This window comes from Apis mellifera, linkage group LG6 (assembly GCF_003254395.2).
Source record: "Apis mellifera strain DH4 linkage group LG6, Amel_HAv3.1, whole genome shotgun sequence".
Classification (NCBI taxonomy): Eukaryota; Metazoa; Arthropoda; class Insecta; order Hymenoptera; family Apidae; genus Apis; species Apis mellifera.
In genome coordinates, this window is record NC_037643.1 from 14,587,725 (window position 1) to 14,608,262 (window position 20,538).

At 38.0% G+C, this 20,538-nt stretch overlaps 1 protein-coding gene and 2 long non-coding RNA genes across 9 annotated transcripts in view; 2 read left to right on the plus strand and 1 right to left on the minus strand.

The window, feature by feature from the left end:
• Positions 1-6,085, plus strand: part of LOC102655251 — a 41,955-nt gene extending 35,870 nt beyond the window's left edge. For 2 of the 3 annotated variants that reach the window (XR_411874.3, XR_411876.3), the window contains exons 2-5: positions 3,514-3,631; positions 3,708-3,820; positions 4,020-4,826; positions 4,948-6,085. This is a non-coding gene — a long non-coding RNA (uncharacterized LOC102655251). Of the gene's footprint in view, positions 1-1,638; positions 2,676-3,513; positions 3,632-3,707; positions 3,821-4,019; positions 4,827-4,947 lie in introns of those variants that run through there. The other variant, XR_411879.3, reaches the window with a different exon arrangement.
• Positions 1-18,417, minus strand: part of LOC412888 (A disintegrin and metalloproteinase with thrombospondin motifs 7) — an 81,228-nt gene extending 62,811 nt beyond the window's left edge. The window contains exons 1-3 of one of the 5 annotated variants that reach the window (XM_006570529.3): positions 17,474-18,417; positions 14,037-14,099; positions 3,525-3,653 (exon numbers count right to left, since the gene is read on the minus strand). In XM_006570529.3, coding sequence (XP_006570592.2) covers positions 3,525-3,603 — 79 coding nt within the window. In that variant the 5' untranslated portion in view covers positions 3,604-3,653; positions 14,037-14,099; positions 17,474-18,417. Of the gene's footprint in view, positions 1-3,524; positions 3,654-14,036; positions 14,100-16,207; positions 16,348-17,385; positions 17,405-17,473 lie in introns of those variants that run through there. The other 4 variants (XM_006570528.3, XM_006570535.3, XM_006570533.3 and 1 more) reach the window with 4 other exon arrangements.
• Positions 16,541-18,008, plus strand: LOC107964543. Its single transcript, XR_001703238.2, has 2 exons — positions 16,541-17,063; positions 17,395-18,008. It is a non-coding gene; the product is annotated as an uncharacterized LOC107964543 (long non-coding RNA).
• Positions 18,418-20,538: the final 2,121 nt, after the last annotated feature.

The window sequence follows — 20,538 nt, forward strand, 5'->3', positions numbered from 1 at the left end:
ACCGACCGAGCGTGCGGAGATCAAAGTGGTTGGCGGCCAATCTCACAACTCGGAAGCTTAATCTTTCCAACCCCGATTTGATACATGCTTTCAATTCTCGAAATATCCGAGAGATTGAGATTGAACAATCTATCCTCGAATCTTATATAATTATTTTATTATTAAAATTTATATTATATTTTTATTAAATTATATTAAATTAATATTTTTTTTTATTCTTAGCATTCGAATTTGGCGATAATATTTATTTACGTTTAATTTTTTTAAAATATCGCTTTTATAAAATAATATACTGTCGAATGGTTAGACTTTTTTCAATCTCGAATCAGATCGAAAATTACGTTTTTTTTTTTTTTTGGTAATAGAAATATTATTTATTTCAAAGTATTTTTAGCTGGGCGTGGAATATTGGTGAAATGAAATTAGTTCGAGCGAGTTTTAATTTTTCGTTACCGAATAACGAAATTATTTCTATTCGTCGAGAAATTTGACGATGAAGAATGAAAATAGAGAATGTAAGAAGAATATAGAATGATAAGAATAATTGAAAATCGTAGATGCATCTTGTTGCTATTAAAATATCACGCGAAACGATAACAGAATATAATTAATATTTTGCATAAACAAAATTCACGTGAAATCACTTTAAATTAGCTAAAGGAGATTCATCGAACCGGGAAATCGTCGACCGAGTGCAAAGGATTTTAAGATTCCTCTCGTTTCATTTCGAGATTATTCTTCGAACGAGCGACGCTGCCACGCGTTACGTTCGAAACACGTATAACGCGCACCCACATCGACGAGCGCTTGTCGGACAGAGAGAGAGACAGAGAGAGAGAGAGAGAAGCGGGAGAACGATTTTTCAACAGGTTTCCAACCATGAATGGACGCTCGGTTTTATTGCTCCGCTCGAGCGATTCCTTCTCTTTTCTTTTTTCCCCGTTCGTTCGTCGCTTTTGGCGCCACACCACGGCTCCGTCCATTTTCTTCTTCTCGGTCGGAAAAAAAGAGCGAGCGAGCGAGCGAGCGAGCGAGCGAGAGAGAGAGAGAGAGAGAGAGATCGAAAGATAGTTTTAGAAACCGGTCTCTGATAAAAGAAAAAAAAAAGTTTCGCACTCGAGGCGAAAATATTGTGGAGGACAATGCGATCGACGGATGTATCCCGAGATGCGTATTTCTCTGCGCGTTTTTTCTTTCTCTTTCTTCCTTTTCTCGATTGCAACGTTCTCTAAATCCTTCGAGACCGCGGCGAGCGTGACGTGACTCGTGTTCGAAATACTCGCTTCGACATTCGCGGACAAAAAAAGTAGAGACAAGGACGGAGAACCGCGTGTGGTCGTCGACGGTTAACGAGAGGCGATAATCGTAAAAGCGACGGGTAGATTCTTGGCACCGACTCTATTTATAACAATTATATCGCTCCGAGGCTAAGAATATACTCGCTTCCCTGTTTTACCGACAAGTAAGAAAAAATCAATATTTTTCCCCCAGGAAAAATTCCCCTTTCGTCAAAGAAAAAAAAAAAAAAGAATCAAATCAAATTCAAAATCGTACTCCTAATTACTAGAATCAATCTTTTAATTACTAAAATAATAGAATTAAATTAAAATGTTCGAAAACAAGACACAAACTTCTTCCTCTTCTTCTTCTTCTCTTTCTCGTTTCGAGAAGAATATAATTCTCGCGCATACTTTCCACGAATTCCCCCTCCTCCTCCTCCTTCTTCCCCCTCCTCTCTTTAAAAACCAAACACGGACAGCATTTCCGAAAATTTCCGCGCAAACAAGCGAGTAATTACGCGCAAAGTTTATATCTCCTCGTCCCACCATCGCGACGATTTTAAACCGGATCCGACCAACCGGATCCCACGCCAAAACTTTGCGAGGGGAACAATTCCAAGTTTGGCCAGGTTCGGCCGTAGTTCGAATTCCGGGGCGTTAAGTTTCAAATTAGAGGGTGTGCGTGTGTGTATGCGTGTATGTGACGAATCCCCCCTCCCCTCTTCCCATCCATCGCCTAATAACGCCTTAATGATCGTCGTTACCGAGCGGGTAGGCGGTGGGGGAAAGGAGAAGGGGTGTCGGGGATAATTGCGGAATTAAGGATGGACGCGCGTCGTATTGGCACGCGTTGTTTTTCCCTCTCCAGCGACGACAACAACAACAAACGGGCGCTGTAATTTTCGCCCGATCGAGGATAATTGGTCCTCCCCCCCTCTCCCCTCCTAATGACAGGCCAATCCTTGAGCCGCATTGTCTCACGTCAAACCGCCCACGCGAGACCGAATAAATATTTATTCGCATTGAGATTCATCTGCATTGAAAAGCATCGAGCGCCATCTGGAAAAATGGCGGCGGTTGTACAATTGGATTCGTTACGGATTTCGTTACTTGAGTGAGTGGGAGAGAGAGAGGGGAGGATGGACGGGAAGTGGAACGGTTTCTTCTTTGTTCTAGAATTTTCCGTTTCTTTTCTCTTTTTTTAATAGACGAGGTTTGTGGTTTCGAAGGATTGTTCAAGAAATAGTGTCAGATTTCGAATTTGGATCTCGATTGGTTTTATCGAGAGATTCATATTAAATTGATAAAAGTAAACGTGGAAGGATGATTATGACTTATATTTGGAATAATTTTAGAAAGTTAATTTTGACTTCAATGCTTGAGAATTATTTGATGGTAATTTGTAATTTTTTTTTTTTAATACAAGATTTTTTACAGGAAGTGAAAATGAAGTGGAAAGTATCCAATATATATATATAATTTTGTCTCATTTGTCCTTGTTTTGGGGAAAAAGAAAAAAAAAAAAGGTCGAACTTGAATCGTGAACTGAGCGACGTGAAAATTGTGCGGTTGCAATTGCATCGTGTGAAACGTTATCATTTCACGATTCTGTGGCCAACTTGACTTGTTCGAATCGGGTTCGTGACGCGTGATGGATCGTATTAAGCTTGGTTTGAGGTCTACGAATTTTTCGAACGTGTTTTGACAATCGTATAAAGTTACTGATTTATTCTCTTTTCTCGTATAAATCCATCTATTTCTCTCTTTCTATTCGAAACAAAGAATACTATATATATATTTTTGACGATAGAAATAAATATTGTTTGTAGTATATTTTGTCATAAATTTTATTACGGTCATGTATATATAATCATAAAGCTCAAAAAAATTTTACATCGATTCTTTATAATTTTTTTCGAATCGATAAAGGAGATAAATTAATCTTGAAAGATTCCTTCCTTCCAGTTCCCTCGAGTCACACGCATCTTTATTCTCGAAGGATCGACTAGAACGATGTCCCGCGCCGCGTCGTGAACACGTGAAAAATGACAACAGCGCATAAGTTAGCGATAAAGAGCGAGTGAGAAAGAGAGACTGTTCCGTTTCGATTCGAAGTGCACGAACAGTGCCAAGTCGTTCGCTTAAAGAATCGAGCGAGTAATTGTCAAAAGTTTCAAACCCTTTCGAACGTATTTTTTCGAACGTAAATTTTGGAAAATTGGATATTTTTCAGAAATGACTCACCCCTTGGACGATGGAGACGAGCTTCTGGCACTATATGCACAACGACGATGAACGCTTGAAGCATCAGTGGATAACGCATGGTTGCAGTCAGGCCGGGATACGCCAACGTGAGCTTTCACTCTCCTTCACCTGTAATATAAATATAAATCATCGTATAAATTGTCATCGCAATTTTTATTACAGTTTTAATTTACGAGATTATAACGTTGTTGACGAAGAATTATGTTCTTAAGTTGTGCAAGTGGAGAGCAATCGTTGAAAAGTTATTAAAATAATTGTTTAATTGATTCGTCGAAGTAAGCAAGTACATTTTCGAGCGATAATTTTACATCGATTGAAACAAAAAAAGAAAAAAAAAGATCGTAATATTCGTTTAATTTTTTTCTCTCAATCCTCGTTCGCTCGAATTTTTCACCTTCGAATTCTTCGAAAGTTAAAAAAATTCGATCCCAACAATTCCCCCGAATTATTAATAAAATAAAATTTTAACTTCAGAATCCAAACACGCCGCTATTCGTCGAACAAAAATCCGAATAGGATAAGACGACAAATCCGAGGTTTAATCTCGAGTGAAAAGAAAAAAAAAACGTTCGAAACAACCCAACACAGTTCGGATTAGAACACCAGGGCGATAAAACGTTTAGAGGCGGGATTCGAGGACACAAGGCCAAACCGATCGATATCTAAAAGAAGAAGAAGCTTAAAACTGGAACGAGTCTTTCTTTGTTGTTGTAAAAAACAAAGTTCGAAATTGACGATTCTCAGATTATTTTTCCTACAGGCAGAGAAAGAATGGTGAGTTTTTCACCGGCTTGGAATAACAAGGAAAGGAGAGGAATAATCCCTGCGAAAAGAAAGGAATTGAAGTTGAGTTGCAGCTTGGTCGGTAAGGAAGGAAGGAAGAAAAGAAGGAAGGAAAAGGCGGGATGCTTTCGTAGCAGCAGCTTTGCGTCCCAAGGCATGAAGCTTGTTACGCGAGATTCCTCTGGTGGTCAGGCGGAGTAATGCTCGGTAGTTATGGTAATCGGATTTGAACGAGAGCCCCCATGATTGGACTCGATACAACCCTACCTACCTCTCCCTCCCCTCCCTCCCTCCCTGTGAATAGCCGGATTTATTTTGTATTATCACGTGTCCCCGCGTTCCCAATTATTTGCCGCTCCAGTTTCATTATATTATCCACAGGGGGCGCTGCAAAATGCTGGAAAATTATTGCGAGCCAACCACAGACGACGATGGTCGCGAAAACAAGAAAATTTGATCGGTTTGAGCAGATTCTCCTCCAACGAAAATTTTTCCAAGGTTTTTTTATTTATTTATTTTTTTTCGTGAATATACGAATTATTGATTGATTAAAAATTTTTTAAATATGAAATACGAAATTATAATTCACTCAACTTTCTCTATTTTTTTTTTCTTTCAGTTGGTATTATAATCAATCGATCCGATATGAAATCGAGGCAATTATATTTTAAACTGTGCGAAGAACAAAGAAACTCATGAATAATAATCGAATCTGCGTTTCTTCTTCGCGACTGTCGATTATCGAATCGAATAAATGAAAAAGAGGCGACGAAGGAAAAGAAAAAAAGGAAAAATTAGCAATCGAGCCGATTCGAAGTCGGAGCACGGAGAAAATAAATGTTAATTGCCATTGCAAATGTATCGAAAGTTCGCTCGTGTTGATAGCTATCCCCGCGTGGCTAATTACTGATCTCGTAGACAGAGGGAGAAAGAGAGAGTTAATCAACTGACTTTGATTTCCCCAAACCCTTTCGGTATTCCGCACCGTTTGCCACCCTTCTGTTGCTAATTGGGACAAGGGCTGATAGATATACACGTAGAATTGCGCGTGCACAGGCGTTAAATTTATTTCAAACTGAAAATTTCAATCGATTGACAATAATTCGTTGATTGCAAAGGTAAATTATCGAATATCGGTAATTTTAATACCCGTTGAAATTGTGGATTCAGTCTTATTACTGTTATTACCTTTTTTTTTTTTACTTTTAAGATAGATTATGCAATAATTGGAAATTACAAAAATTGTACAATTGTATCATATTTTTCTCTATAAGGTTAGAATTTGATTGCTAAAGAATTTGATGCTTAAATTTCATATTTTATTAGTAAAAGATTAGGTTATGTTAGGTTAGGAATTAATTGGCCTCTCTATAAGGTTAGAATTTGATTGCTAAATGGTTACTATATTTTATATTTTATTAGTTTAAAAGATTAGGTTATGTTAGGTTAAGAATTTTGTGATATCAAAGTATTGTCAGATGTTATTTAATATATTATAATTCTTATTTAATTATAATTTCATATTTTATTAGTAAAAGATTAGATTAGGAATTAAATTGGCCTTTTTATATTATTATATTTATTGTTAGGAATTTTGTGATATCAAATTATTGTCAGATGTTATTTAATATATTATAATTCATATTTTATTAGTAAAAAATTAGGTTATGTTAGGAATTAAATTGGCCTTTTTATATTATTACATTTATTGTTAGGAATTTTGTGATATCAAATTATTGTCAGATGTTATTTAATATATTATAATTCATATTTAATTATAATTTTATATTTTATTAGTAAAAGATTAGGTTAGATTAGGAATTAAATTAGCCTTTTTATATTATTACATTTATTTATTGTTAGGAATTTTGTGATATCAAAACATTGTCTGATGTTACTTAATATATTATAATTCATATTTTATTAATAAAAGATTAGGTTATGTTAGGAATTAAATTGGCCTTTTTATATTATTATATTTATTGTTAGGAATTTTGTGATATCAAATTATTGTCAGATGTTAGAAATTGTAAGGATATAAGATTAAACTTGCATTTGCAGATTTTTCAATTTATCCTCTTCAAAAATTTATAGTTTCTTAAAATAGTCAAGGTAGCAGGAGAATAAACAAATTTGTAATAAAACTTTGATCAATTAACAACAATCCATTGATTGCAAAAGATTGTAAAATTATTATTATTATCTATTTGCTTCTAAGATTATATAACATTTGAAAATTATAAAAACTGTAGGTTACAATTATATCATATCCCTCTCTATTCCAACATTGAAATTTGATTAGTATTAAATTATTAAATTGAATTTTTTATTTCATTAACAAAGAAGTTAAGTTAAACTTGTCAAACTTATCACGCTATTATATCCATTCCACATTGTTATATGATATTAGAAATTTTGAGATGTCAGATATTAAAAGATATTAAAACTTCCACATTAAACTTTCAGATATTCCAATTTATCCAATTTCTCTTCAAAGATTTATGAACCTATCCCTTGTGAAACAACTGTCCTATCCTTTGTGAATAAATAAATAAATTTGTCCCAAAATACAAAAAAAAAAAAAACCTACACGTTTGGCAACAAGCTGGATATCGATTTGCTGGAAAATTTTTATCAATATCCTCTCGTCAACAGAAACTCGTGTCCCCTGGAAGGGACAATAATTCCCAATAACAAGATTCGTTCGTTCGAACACGCGATATTTTTTTCGTCCGTTTAAGCGGAGATACCGATCGATGGAAATACCATATACCGTCAATTGAACAACTCGGCCGGCTTGGTATCTATAACGATGACAAATGACGGCGCATTAACTAACTTTAATTACAGATGTGGTAACTTAAATCGATCGATTTCTGCAACTTGAGCGATTGTATCTTAAGAGAAATATTCAGCCGATCGATTTATGCACGTTGTCAATATTACGAAGTTCTTAATATATATATATACATATATATATATATACGCACGTGGAATACGTAATTGTATCGATATTATTGAACATTCGCAGAAATAGATTGGCGTATTGTCAATATCGAGAACCTTGAAGTATTGACAAATATATATATATATACACATCGATCTGAATGTTTCATTAAAGTGATCCGCGCGATTAACATCGATCATTAATTTATTCGATGTTTGTATATGCAGAAAAAAAAAGAACACTCAAAGCTATAATATAAATTTTTTTCCAATTCCAATTTAATACCAATTTAATTTTAAACGTGAAAATATTCACGGTCTGATAATTATATCGAAAATATCGCGGCCAATAATAAAACTTGATTCCACAGTTGATCAAGTTCCAATAATAATAATAATAATAATAATAATAATTTTTCAACGCTGCAAAATTGGAAGAAAAATTTCGATCGATAAATCGATGTTTAAAAAATTGTTGATATTTTTTATTATACTCGAAAAGAGACGAACGGACGAACGTCGGTCGAAACGACGAAAAAAAAAAGCGCGGTAAAAGCGGCAACGAAACGATAGTTCCGCTCGGTATTGAAGAACGGCGGCGGAATATTTATAAGCGAGGCGCGGTTTTAAAGCCGTGTGTACCGTGTCGGCCGAATTGAGTTGTCGTGCGTGTAACGCGCCACACAAGACGTGCGCATCATCACGGTGATTAACGACGCGTCGTCCCAACTCGACGAGAAATTGTCTTATTGCTTGTGCGCAACGTGTGTGTACAACGAGCGACCCCTTGTGTCCCAAGGGTGAATTAAGTTTTATACATACTCCTGGGAGAAATTCGAAAGAACGATTCTTGATTCGAAACGTAGATACATTAATCAAATAAATTCATCGTCATTTACGTTAAAACGGTTCGAAACTCATTTCACGAGATCGATAATAAATTTACTTATTACTTTATTTTCGCTCTGATCTTTTCTTTCTCTTTTTTTTTTTTTTACATCACCTTGTTTCACACCACCTGCGAAACACATCGATCCGCGTATATCCATCGATCGATTCGAATCGAGAATTTATTCAAATTTATTTCCGCGACAAACGCGAATGGGCAACAGAACGGGAGACACGGAAGAAATGAGGTTCGTTCGAATTGCGAGAGAGGGAGAGGCGTTCGGGTGGAAGAGTGGGAGGGGGGGGGCGCACGTGGGCTGGTGACGTGTACAACGGCTGTCAATGGCGACAACGATGACGATGATGACGCGAGTGAGAGGCACCGGAAATGCATTCGAGCGAATGGATTGGAGCAAGCGCGTGGGCAAAACGCGTGTGAAAACGCGTATATAACGGACCCGAGTGAGAGGTGAGAGACGAGAAAGCAGAAGAAAGAGAGAGAGAGAGAGAAAGAAAGAGAAGGAGGGAATAATAAGTGGATATTATAACGAAAAGTGGAACTCGACTCGGGAAACGGGATTTACTCCTACGAATACGAGACTTAGCCTCCTTAGACTAATTTGCCGATGTTAATGATAGCTAATTGACAGGCGGTAGCCGAGAGCGGGAGTGCCCGATGAAGTTATTCCGCCGGATGAAAACACCGACTCTGTTTTGATCGTTGTGCAAGCAAGGCATCGTGCGCGTTGTTCCATCGATTTTTCTCTCTGTCTCTCTCTTTCTTTCTCTCTCTCTCTGTCTATTTATCTATCTATTTATCTATCTATCTATCTCTCTCTCTCGAATAAATAGGGTAAGTCGTCCTGTTTTATCGTTCGAGTCGCTGTTTCTTTTTTTCTTTGTGAGACAGAAGTTTGCAGTTAGAGATGATTTTTATTTAGAAAAAGATGTAAATAGTAATTAAATTATTTCTCGTGTTTCTTCGCGATACATAAATATATAACAAAGAAAATTTATATATCTTTTTAATTTTCTGCGATAGACAGGATTGTTTATCTTGCGATTCGAAAGAAAGAAATAAAGAAAAAAGAAGAATTTATAACAACTAAACGATTCATTTTCATTTATTCCCGAGACGATGTTATATTTTAGGCGCGATGAACACGGATTTTCCTGTTCACACTTTATCCGCGAGTGTCTGGAATTAAAAATAATAGGCGGCGTAATAGGAAAAGGCGGACGATATATAAATCGATTTTACGTGGCGACACCGGCGCACCGCTTAGCATAATCATACGTGACGCGATGGATCGTATTTGACTTTCGTCATCGTCGTCCATGTATCTTCGCCGCTTCAAACGATGGAACGTCTCTCTTCCTTTCCTTTTCGAAAAAAAAAAAAAAAAAAAAAGAAAAGTTAAATAAAATCTGGGATTCGCATTCAGACGTTAATAATAATAATAAAGATGGCCGGCGAAGATAAACGCACAAGTTTAATTAATATCGATGAAACGCAAGAAGGGGGCGCGCAACCACGGCGTGCTCCTCCGGGCAATGATAATGAACCGTACCTTATAAAAATCCCCTTTCCTCTTTCGCCAACCTTCTGATCGACTTATCCTTCTCCTTTTTTTTCCTTCTCTCTTTTTTTTTCCGCTCCAACATATTACACCCGGATTTAAAAGTTAAGATAGGGGAGGAAAATGGAGGATAAATTTGAACGAAAATTTATTTTCGTAGAAGCGTTGAAACTGAATAATTGTAATAAAAGTTGGCGAGATGAGTAAAAAAAATTGAACTTCTTCTCCCAACTTTTCCAGAAATTTTCACGATTTTTTTAATTTGTTTCCTTCACGTATAATAATTTTATATAAAATTCGAAAATGAAACTCGTAGCGAAATTTGTTTATTTATTTTTTTTTTTTTTAAGATATTTTAACTTTGAATACAGGGATAAAGCATGAGATGGAAAAGGGACGAATTTTTCATTCTGAATCGTATTATTATTGCAATAAGAGTCCAATTTTCAAATTCTTATCAAGCAATCTTTTTTTCTTCGAAATGTCGATAAAATCGATTCTATCGATCGCAAAAAATTTTCGATTTATTATTGAAAGTTTTAAGCAAGAGTTGGGTATTAAAAAAAGTAATTAGTTAAAAAATTCTTGATTAAGTTACTTTAAAGTTTAACTATTTATTAAAATGCTTGGACGAACTTTATTCGTAACTATCGTGGTCGATTCACTTTTCGAACCTAACCTCAACGGTTTGCTTATTTGCGATTTTATTGTTATGTTTTGAACAATAAAGTTATTCGTGAACTATCAAATTTTACCCATCACTGGTTCCCTTAAATTTTGAATAAGTTTCTTGAAATAATTGAAAAATAAAATTCGAGAAATTGAAATTAATTAAATTGATACGATATAATGATTTCAAAATGTATCGAAAGACACAAAGATGTACAGAAATTACGTTGTTGCACAAAAATTCTTCTATTTTTATTTTCGATCGATGTATGAATATGCATAAAGGAATACGAAGAATACGAATTCGTCGTCGTGTATAAAAATAATTATTCGTTCCAAATATAAAAATATTTTCGATACAAGTAGTACAAGAAAGATAAGATAAGAATCCTTGTCGAAAAGTTGAATAGCGTCTCCGTCTTTATTCGCTATTAAAACTTACGATCGCAACATTTTGCAATAATAACTTAATTGGGCTTAATTGCGGCAATTGGCCTAACTAAATAGCTTTAACGATTTTTCACCGTAAACTCTGTACGTACGTGTGCAACGATGCCAAAGCTGTAACTCGTATCTATTACCGTTTCGAAACGACAGTCGTTCTCCTTTGCCCATCCTCGAATAGATAAATTTTATTTCGATGAATTTATCTATCCACGCGTGGCACGTTGATTGACTCGAGACACGTGAATTTCGTGTAATACTATTGTGCGCGCGTGTATGTGTGTGCAAACAATTATTTCAACTCGTGGAAACGTAAAATCGAAACGAAATTAACATCGAAATATTTTATTCCGTTATTTTGGACAACAATCGACTCTAAAAATATTATGTTAATTAAAATTATATTAACTCCGTTTTTAAAACAATTATAATCAAACATAATTTACCATCCATTATTTTTATCCCCAGAAATTTAATAATTTATTGCCTCGAAACGTAATAATAATAATAATTACAACGCCAAAAACCGAGAAAAAAAACGAAGATCGATCGCGACGTTACGAGTTTTAACGAATAAAAACTTTGTGTATATACGAAGCTCGAAATTTAAGATTTGAAACAATAAATAAATAAATAAATAAATACACGTTATATAATTAAGGATAATGTAAAGGATCGGCCAAGGGTTGAGACACGCTGCCTCTGTTTATTTCAATAACAAAAACCTTGGGAGGAGATTGTTGTAGTTGAGCCGGTATTTGTTCCACGGTTAAACCACCGTGTAATCTGTTACCAGATATATAGATGGCGCGAGACCGAGTAGGTTAGTTTTCTTTCTTTCTCTTTCTTCCTAAAGGTTAGAAAAAGAAGAGGGAGAAAAAAACGCTCGCATCGCTCGCGTCGTCCTGCGAGCGTCCCGCAAGCAAGAAAGAAGTAATTATTTCACTCGGATAGTTTCTCATTGCGGATCGGACGCACGTACACACACACAGAGACGGGGGGGGGGGGGGTTAACGTTTTATTTGCCCGAGATCCGAGAGTGGAAAATTGTCGGCGCGATCGAGGCAACGAAAGGTAGGAATTACGTTCGTACGATGTTAACGATAATTTAAGAAACGAGAGTAATGGAAATTCTATGGCCAGTGGTTTTCTTCCGGGCGGAAAAAATTAATTAATTTAAACCTTGTCGTTGAATCCCAAATTTTAAGGATTAATTATTTTTTTCTTCGACGATCGTTTTTTTTTTCTCTCTCTCTCTCTCTGTAAAAATTTAATTTTACCACGTTAGTCAAGCGACGAGTCAGGACAAGTGGTAATTCAACCCAAGAAAACGTATTATTTAGAATCTCTCTATAATTTTTAATAAAAGGTATGTAGATTTCTATTAATTTTATGGGATGTTAGAGATGTATGTTCGGTTTTTACGACCAAAAGAGTGAGCGAGCGAGCGAGCGAGCGAGAGAGAGGGGAGGGGGGGGGATACCTCCTTGTGCCAGTGACGCTTACACCACGGAGAATCACTCTGGCGCAAGAAATTTTATGAAACTGGCTTGAAGAATTTTCTAGAATTTTTCAATAAAAAACAATATATATATATCCCGTATCCTTTTATTGTCAATTTTCGTTTACCTTGGAGGAAAGGTTAAAATACTATGAAACTGTACAAAGTACCTTAACAATGACATTCTCATACCAATGTTCCTTTATTACCTAGAATTTTTCACAAATTATATTATTATTATTATTATTAGCGATATTCTGGTGGCGCGAAGGCGAATTTATCTTACACCGGAATGAAACGTGGATCGATTCGGCGGTCGGATTCGGAAGGATAGATTCAAGAACCACTGGCCGCACGGTATTATGGGATGCGCCCGCCCGTGGCCGCGTTCGTGTGGCTACGGGCCCGACTTAACGATTTAATAATTGCGCGGCAGTACCCTTCGTTCTCCAAACAACGCACGATCATTAAGCGCGATATAATTCGTTCCTCTCGGGATTTGATATGCAACCGGCTTGACGAGGACCTCCGCCGTTTCGCTTTCACGTTATTATTAGCCGTGTAACAACATAATGACGACGCGAGGAAAGCGTCTGGCTCGCGTCGATTAGTTTCGACAGGTACGCGATAAAACCGTGGATTTTTAGCTCGAGATCGACCTAATTTTCTCTATTTTTTTTTTTTAGAAGGATGAAAAATTTTTTTTAATTTTATAATTGAATTAATCTCCTTGTATTTTTCTATCTTCTTCGTGAAAATTCGTGAAAATTCGTTTGCGAGTTTAATTTATATATCTCGTTTCTCCGAGATGATAAATAAGTTGCAACTAAGAAAGATCAAAAAAGATATAAAGATTCAAGATATTTTGTTTCGTGGAAATATCAAGTAAGTGAAATTAAACGATAAATTTTTAATTAAAATTAATTGAAAAAAAAAAAAAATATGACAAAGAAATAACAAACTACATCGATGTATCGTTTTCGGTTATGGTATACGGCAAAATTTATATCATAAATCTGAATTTTAATAAGTGACGAGCGTAATAATAAATTTCATGAAAATAATAAACACGAAGATATTATATTATAAGTTATATTATAAAAATAATAATTCGTTATATCGTTAATTGCGCGATTAATATTTTCCTTATCCTTAACGATTCTATTATTTCTTATTTCGCTTTTCGTGATATTACTCCGCTCGACCGATCACCAGCGCCCAGAGGAGATGGTTTGGAAACGTGAAACGCCGCTTTCGTGGAAGAAATTTTCCACGGAAGCTTCCGTACTCCAATTAACGGAAAAGATTCGTCCGCGGACAGAAATTTCATCGTAATTTCTTCCCCGCTATTTTCTCACGTTTCGTCTCACGTTTCGAACCGAAGTTTATATTGCCTCGTTAAACGAATCGTGTAAGGAAGATACTCCCCCGTGTCACGAGCGATCCATTTCTGCGCTCTCCCTTACCGACAGAAAAACGTGTACGTATGTACGTGCTATGCTTTCACACTCTACTGTTCTCGCGAAAAACTGATACATCCTCGCTTGTGATTCACTTGTCAGCGATATTATCAACTTGAACGATGCCTGCACAGTCGTTAAATAGCACGATAAATGTACGAGAATCGTAATAGTTTCTAAATTGAGTAATAAAGTGATACAGTATATATGTATATATTACCTATGTATATAGTTCTTGTTGCATCATCATGTGTAAACTGTTTATTTCTATTCCGTTTCCTTCCTACAAAAAAAAATTTAATTTTTCCAATTTAGTATTTATCATTCTAATAATAATAATAATAATAATAATTGGTGTATTTAAATTTTAAGTTATATTTGTTGATTCATCTATTAATTTATCTATCTCTTCCTTTCAATATCTAATGTCATTATTTTATATTATTTTATTTCTTAATTTTCAATTAAATTGATAATTGAAGACGAGAATCGTAGTAAGTCTAATTGATAGAATTTTATAATTTTATCATGATATTTCAAGTTAATACTGATATTTTAATCAAAAAAATTATTTCTTAATTATCAATTTCTCAAAATAATTTCTACTTTATTTATAATTCTTGGCATCTAATATTATCATTTTGAACAATTTTGTGAAAATTCGTCAGAGTTTTTTAAAAAGTTATTAACAAAAATGTAATTAAGAAAATGAATTTTTATTTAATCTTTATAAATGAAATTAAACTTAAAATTAAGATAAGACAATTGAACAACAATAACAAATAACCTAACCTAACCTAAACTTAACCTAAACTCGAACTACGTTCGATAATAATTTTTTCAAATAACAAATACAACACTGTTCCTTGATAACCTTGACACACGTTAAAAAAATCATTAAGATCGGATATCTTTCTATAAATATTTACCTTACACTTCAATATACCATAAACTTGCATAAAGTTATCGAAGCGACAATTACGATTTAGTCACAAGATTTTGTTTCCCAGAACAGGGAATAAACCCGAGTAACCTCTTCCCCCAACGATCATCTCTTCTTTATTCCCGATGAAGACGTTACGAGTTACAAAGAAATCCATATTTGCATTTGAAAGGACGGTTGCACACGTTTGAAATCCGTTCAGAAAAGCGGAAATAATCGCGGTGGGATCGTGGAACTCGCCTCACCGCGAGGAATTTTAATCAGTCGTTCCTATGTATCTCGCAATTCGATTATCGATCCGTATAGCGCGAGTGACGCGAGTCACGTAAGCGGCCGTCGATAAATTTCACGAAACGCCACGTCGTCGGATAAGTTTGCAAGCTGGGAATCTACGTGTGTCGTCGTAGACACGGACAAAAGCTCTAGTGTCTCTTCTAACGAGGTTTCTACGCGCCTCTATCGTAAATAAACACTGTGCTGGAGATTCGTTTGGAAGAAGGATGGAATGCCTGCAAAGAAGAGGAGTGAATTCACGCTCGATATTCGAGGAGATCGCACACGATTAATGATATTGGCGAGGAAAATATTAAACAATAATGTTTTAATATTTTTCTAATCTTGCTCGAATATTCGAGATGACGAGTAATATATTTCAATTCTTTACAGATAGTTGGCAATATTGTTGATCGTATGGGAGCAATTCATGTTTATTATTACTAAAATTATTATCGATTAAATTGTTGTCAAACGATTCGTTATTCGTTATTTATTCCGAGTACTAAACGTGATGATAATGGAAAAATATATCGTTGAGTAAAACTAATTATTTTTGCAAGAGAGATTCGAATAATTGAATCAAAAGTGGAAAGATTGGTAATATGATAAAAACTCGTTGCAATTAGTTGAATATTAATTACGATTTGTTTTCGGCCAATGCGTATCACTCCGCTTTATTTTCTAATTAAATCCATACCGTTCAATCGAACGAAAATTGAAACACGATCGCGATCGTGGTAATCGCCACGAATATATCGTTAAATTAACGAACCAAGTCACGGGTATGCGCGTAAGCATAACCTAAAAGGATACAGATGTTCGCCGATATTGACGTCAAAAATCGATAGAGTCGAAGGGACAAATATAACGTAGAGAAATTTCATCAACGGATAAATTAAATTTAGAGGTTACGAGTAATTTGTGAAAATGAGAGACAAAATTAACAACGATATCGCCGTACAAAACCGTTTTATGATTTCATGCTCGCTCTCTTACCGATGTATCATCACGTCGAGTTTGGAATGGTTTAATAATAAAGTGAAATTGAAAAGTCGAGCACTATCGGTAACGAAACGACGAGACGCGCACGGTCGATAATTATAACCTTTGTTTCGCGAAATCATTCTCCAAATAACGCAACTATTAAACGCCATATCCATAATCCATCATACCTCTTTTCTTCCTCGTTATTATTCCCCTATTAACCGGGTAATTCTCGCGAACAACAAACAGACGGTAGCCGACGGCACTCGTGAAAATTAATCGTACGCGCGAGGCAAAGTGGGCAGCCCGTGTACAAAGGATATCCATAACTCTGTCGATAATTTTCGGATTCTTGATTAATTGCGAGCGCCCCCACGGCGCACAACGACACACGCGGAGCCCGGCTACACACGGTTTACTCTTGTTGACACTTTTGCACGCGATAAATCACGCGAGTCACGAGAAGTTGCGAGAACCAGTTGCTACCGATCCCCGCCGTTCGATACCCCCCCCCCCTCCCCCCCGTTCGGGGGGGAAAAAGCCACCATAGTTTTGCGCCTTTCACGTTCCCTGCCGCGTTTGCGTTTTATAGAATTCAAGAGTGTAAGAGTGGCTTTGTAAATATTTCAAAAGTTCGAGTGAGTGCGCGCAAAAATTAACGAATTCCTTTGAAACGAGTTTGCGAAGTTACGTTTTTTTCAGAGAGAGGAGGGGAGGAGAGAGAGAGAAGGCAAGTTCGAATATAACGCCATGCGTGTCGAATTATCGTATTAGAAGTTTGTGAAACGAGAAGATCTTCGTGACAAGTACGATTAACACGTACGATGGGAAATAACAGATTCTACCCTCTCTCGATATTTTATCCAATTTGCTGGTAATTTTATGTTCTGTGGAAACGTGACCGTGGACGTGATTTATTTAAACGCGACCCCCTCGCCACGCGACAGGCGGCGTCATTCGATCCAGGTTAAGAGATTTTAATTCCTGCCGGTTCTGTTCCCCCCGTGAAGCCGCTTAATGAACACGCTCCGCGCGATAAATCAGGTTTGTCACGTGTAATTTTTGCGAATTATCCGCTATACTTTTTCTACAAAATACAAATTTTAATTTTAATCCATCGAGAATAATTTAAATTTTATCGGATCATTTTATCGATTACAGAGTCAATTGTCCGATTTAGATTCTTGATATTTTGTTTACGATGCATCGATCACGAAGAACGATTGTCAGAATTCTAAACGGATAATTATTGCTAGTCATTTCCTCTTTACGTCACGATATATCAGATACACACGAATTAATAAATTTGTCTAAATTCGAATTATATCTATCTCGATGTAATAACGTAAATAATTAAATTTCTTACGTTTTCCAGCTACACCGATCGAATATCATCTCATCCGCGAGAAACGAGAATACCCGATGGTAAAATAGACGTGGTTGCGTATACGTACCGAGTGGCGAATCGCGCAGTGGACACGTGGTAACAGCGGCGATGGCACACTATTCCGAAACACCTGCGCGCACGTTGCTCCGCACAAACGAATCGCGACGAGGATGCAACACACTGGATATCTCTCGACACTGTACCGCCGCACGGTCTCTCTCTCTCCCTGCCTCCCCCGCGGGCCCACCTCCTCTTTCACGACGAGCGACGTTCGCGTGGCGGCGGTTCATCAGCTCCGCCGGTTCATCACCCAACGGCGGTTCACTTTTCGCCGGAAGTGGCTATGTGGATCACGAAAACGCGCGCCTCCAGAACCGCTCTCGTGGGGGAGGGCCCGATACCGCGAGTAGGGGGAGTGCGAGGGACCACCGCCTGCTGCGACCAAAGGTGGGGGGGGGGAGAAGAGATCACCGGAGAACCTTAGAAGCGAAAAGGAAAAGGACCGTGGAGGAGAGAAAACGTTGTAGGGAAATGGGATAGACGGCTAGAGAGAGAGAGAGAGAGAAGAGAACAGAACAGAAAGAAAGAGCGAGAAAGAAAGAGAGAGAGAGAGAAGCGAGACACGCGGCAAGCGGGAAAGGACGAAAAGGGAACGAGGTGTTTGGGGGGTGGGTGGAGTGAGGGAGAAGGATAATAGTCGCGGAGGGAGACAGGTATCGAGGCGAGAGAGAGACAAGGAGATAGAGCGAGGAGGGGGAAGCAGAATAGGGAGAGAGAAAGAGAGGGAAACAGAAATGACGGAACACGGATGCCGGGTCCGGCGGAGAAGTCGTGGGCACGATCGCCGTCACAACACTAGCGGTCTGGTGGTACACTCTTCCGATGCTACGTACACACACGCTCCTCTCCGCCGTTCTCTCTCCATCTCGTTCTCTCTTCCCGATCGAGTGGCCCTGTGCGCGCTCGCCTTCCTCCCGCTCTCCTATGCTATATACATATACACGCTCTCGACTTCTATCCACGTATACGCGTACGTGTATACACACCATATATATATATATATATATATATATATTATGTGTATACGTACGATACACGGGATTACGCGTGACTACTACGCGGCTCTCGATCTCGCCTCTCTTTTCCGCCTCCTCTTTGCCTCGGTTATGCGTTAAACGGAGAGGACTCGGAGGTTCCCTCCTACCTTGGACGGGCGCAAAAGCACGGACCGAGAACCGAGACAGGGCAATCTACTAGGTAAGACTAGTTCCTCCACCCAAGCCGTGGACCCGTTTTCCGTCGATCGCTCTCTCCCTCTCTCTCTCTCTCTGTCTCGCCCTCCTCCCCGCCCCTCCCCTCACTACCTCCTTCTTATCTCTTTTGCTCTTTTTTATCCTCCGCGTCTTTTGTCCATTTCTTTCTCCCTCCTCTCGCTCTACCTCGCGCCACATATACCCGCCTCTCCCGCCGCTCTTTGCCTCTCTCCTTCTTTCGCGTCTTTCGCGATCTCCTTGCGCCCGAGGAATCCGTCTTCCTTTATTTCTTGCCGCTCCTTCGACACGACTCTATCCGACTCGTTTCCCTTTCTCTCTCTTGCCTCCCCTTTCCACGCTTTTGCCCTTTACCTTCGGGCGCCACTTCGATCCCTATCTCCTCCCCCCTTCCCCCACTCCTCGTGCAACTTTGTTCGTCAAATTATATTTCTCGCCTTCCTCCCGAATATCTTTCGCTCTCGCTTCTCGGTTTTTTTTGTCCTTCCTTCCTTCCTTCCTTTCTTACCTACGCACACACACACACACACACATATATATATCCTTCACGCGTTGGAAACCGTGTAGGCACCTTGTCGAGACCAAGACTCTCTCTCTGTCCTTCTCTTCGACCGTCGACAGTCCCTCCTTTTCGAATTTCGTCCCCGTTTGTTTTTGCCCGTAAATTCGCGTTGCTCGTTAGCCGTGTTGCGTGCGCATAAATCTTCTCGGTGTGTCGCGGATCTCCTCTCTTTTTCCCGCGCTCGTCTTTATTCGAGTGCCCGAGTATACATAGCAGAAGGCGCGCATGCACGCCGTCCGGATCTACCACGCGCGAATAAATATGCTCCGAACAGCATCGATACTCCCGTCAACCGCGATAAATATATATACGTATCTCTCTCTCTCTCTCTCTCTCTCCTTCGAGATCGCGCCCGTTCTCTTCCTTCGACGAGTTCGTAAATAATATTTCAGTATCGATCGCCCTCCGAAGAAACGAAATTTTCCTCGGCGTTTATCCATTTAAATGCATGAGATTTTTTCGTCGAATTTGACGTTTTCGATGCTCTCGATGAATTCTTTTCTCATTCTAATATTTCCCGAGCGAAATATCCTCTCGAGAATGGAGTTCTTTTCGGGACCGTTTGTGTAAAATTTCGTGCGTCGTGAAACGGAACACGAACCGTTTTGAATTTACATTCAAAGGAGAGCATTTTATTTATTACGATTTTTATATAAGAACCGCCAATAAATAACGTTTGCGAAAATTTCAATTCAATTCTTGTTCGTTGTTGCGTCACTCTTTCGTTCGCTGCTCATTCAAATAGGTTGGTAATTATAACGTATTAGATCGTTCATAGCGACTGACGTCTGGTTTCGATTCCGACCGACGCTCCGTTTTATTTCGACCCATTTTCGCGAGGAAAAATTTCTCCGTTCGTATATTTAAGGAATACTCGATCCTAATAATTTCTTCGATGACTCGTAAAAATTTGAGAAAACAAATAACTTTTTGCGACGAAATATTATAACGAGGCGAAGATATTACGTTTTTAATTACTCGAGCGAGGAACATCGAGTCGCTCAATTTATGAAAATTCCCTTTTGCTTCCCCGAGCTCCGTCCACTACTTACTCTTTGCGCGTCGAATCTATTAGAGGGGATTTACCTCGCATCGAGGATTTACCGCGCTCCTCTCGAGAAAAACTTTGCCTCGAGGAGAGGAGAGGGGGGAGTGGAGAAGAAGTCGGCAAAGTTGGCAAGATTCTTGGGAAAGAAAGCTGCCCGTTCTTCAACTTTTATCTTTTATCTTCTTCCAAACTCGATGATGAAACTTGGCCGAAAGTCGCGGAAAGAATGCAAGAGGCAATAATTTTCCGAA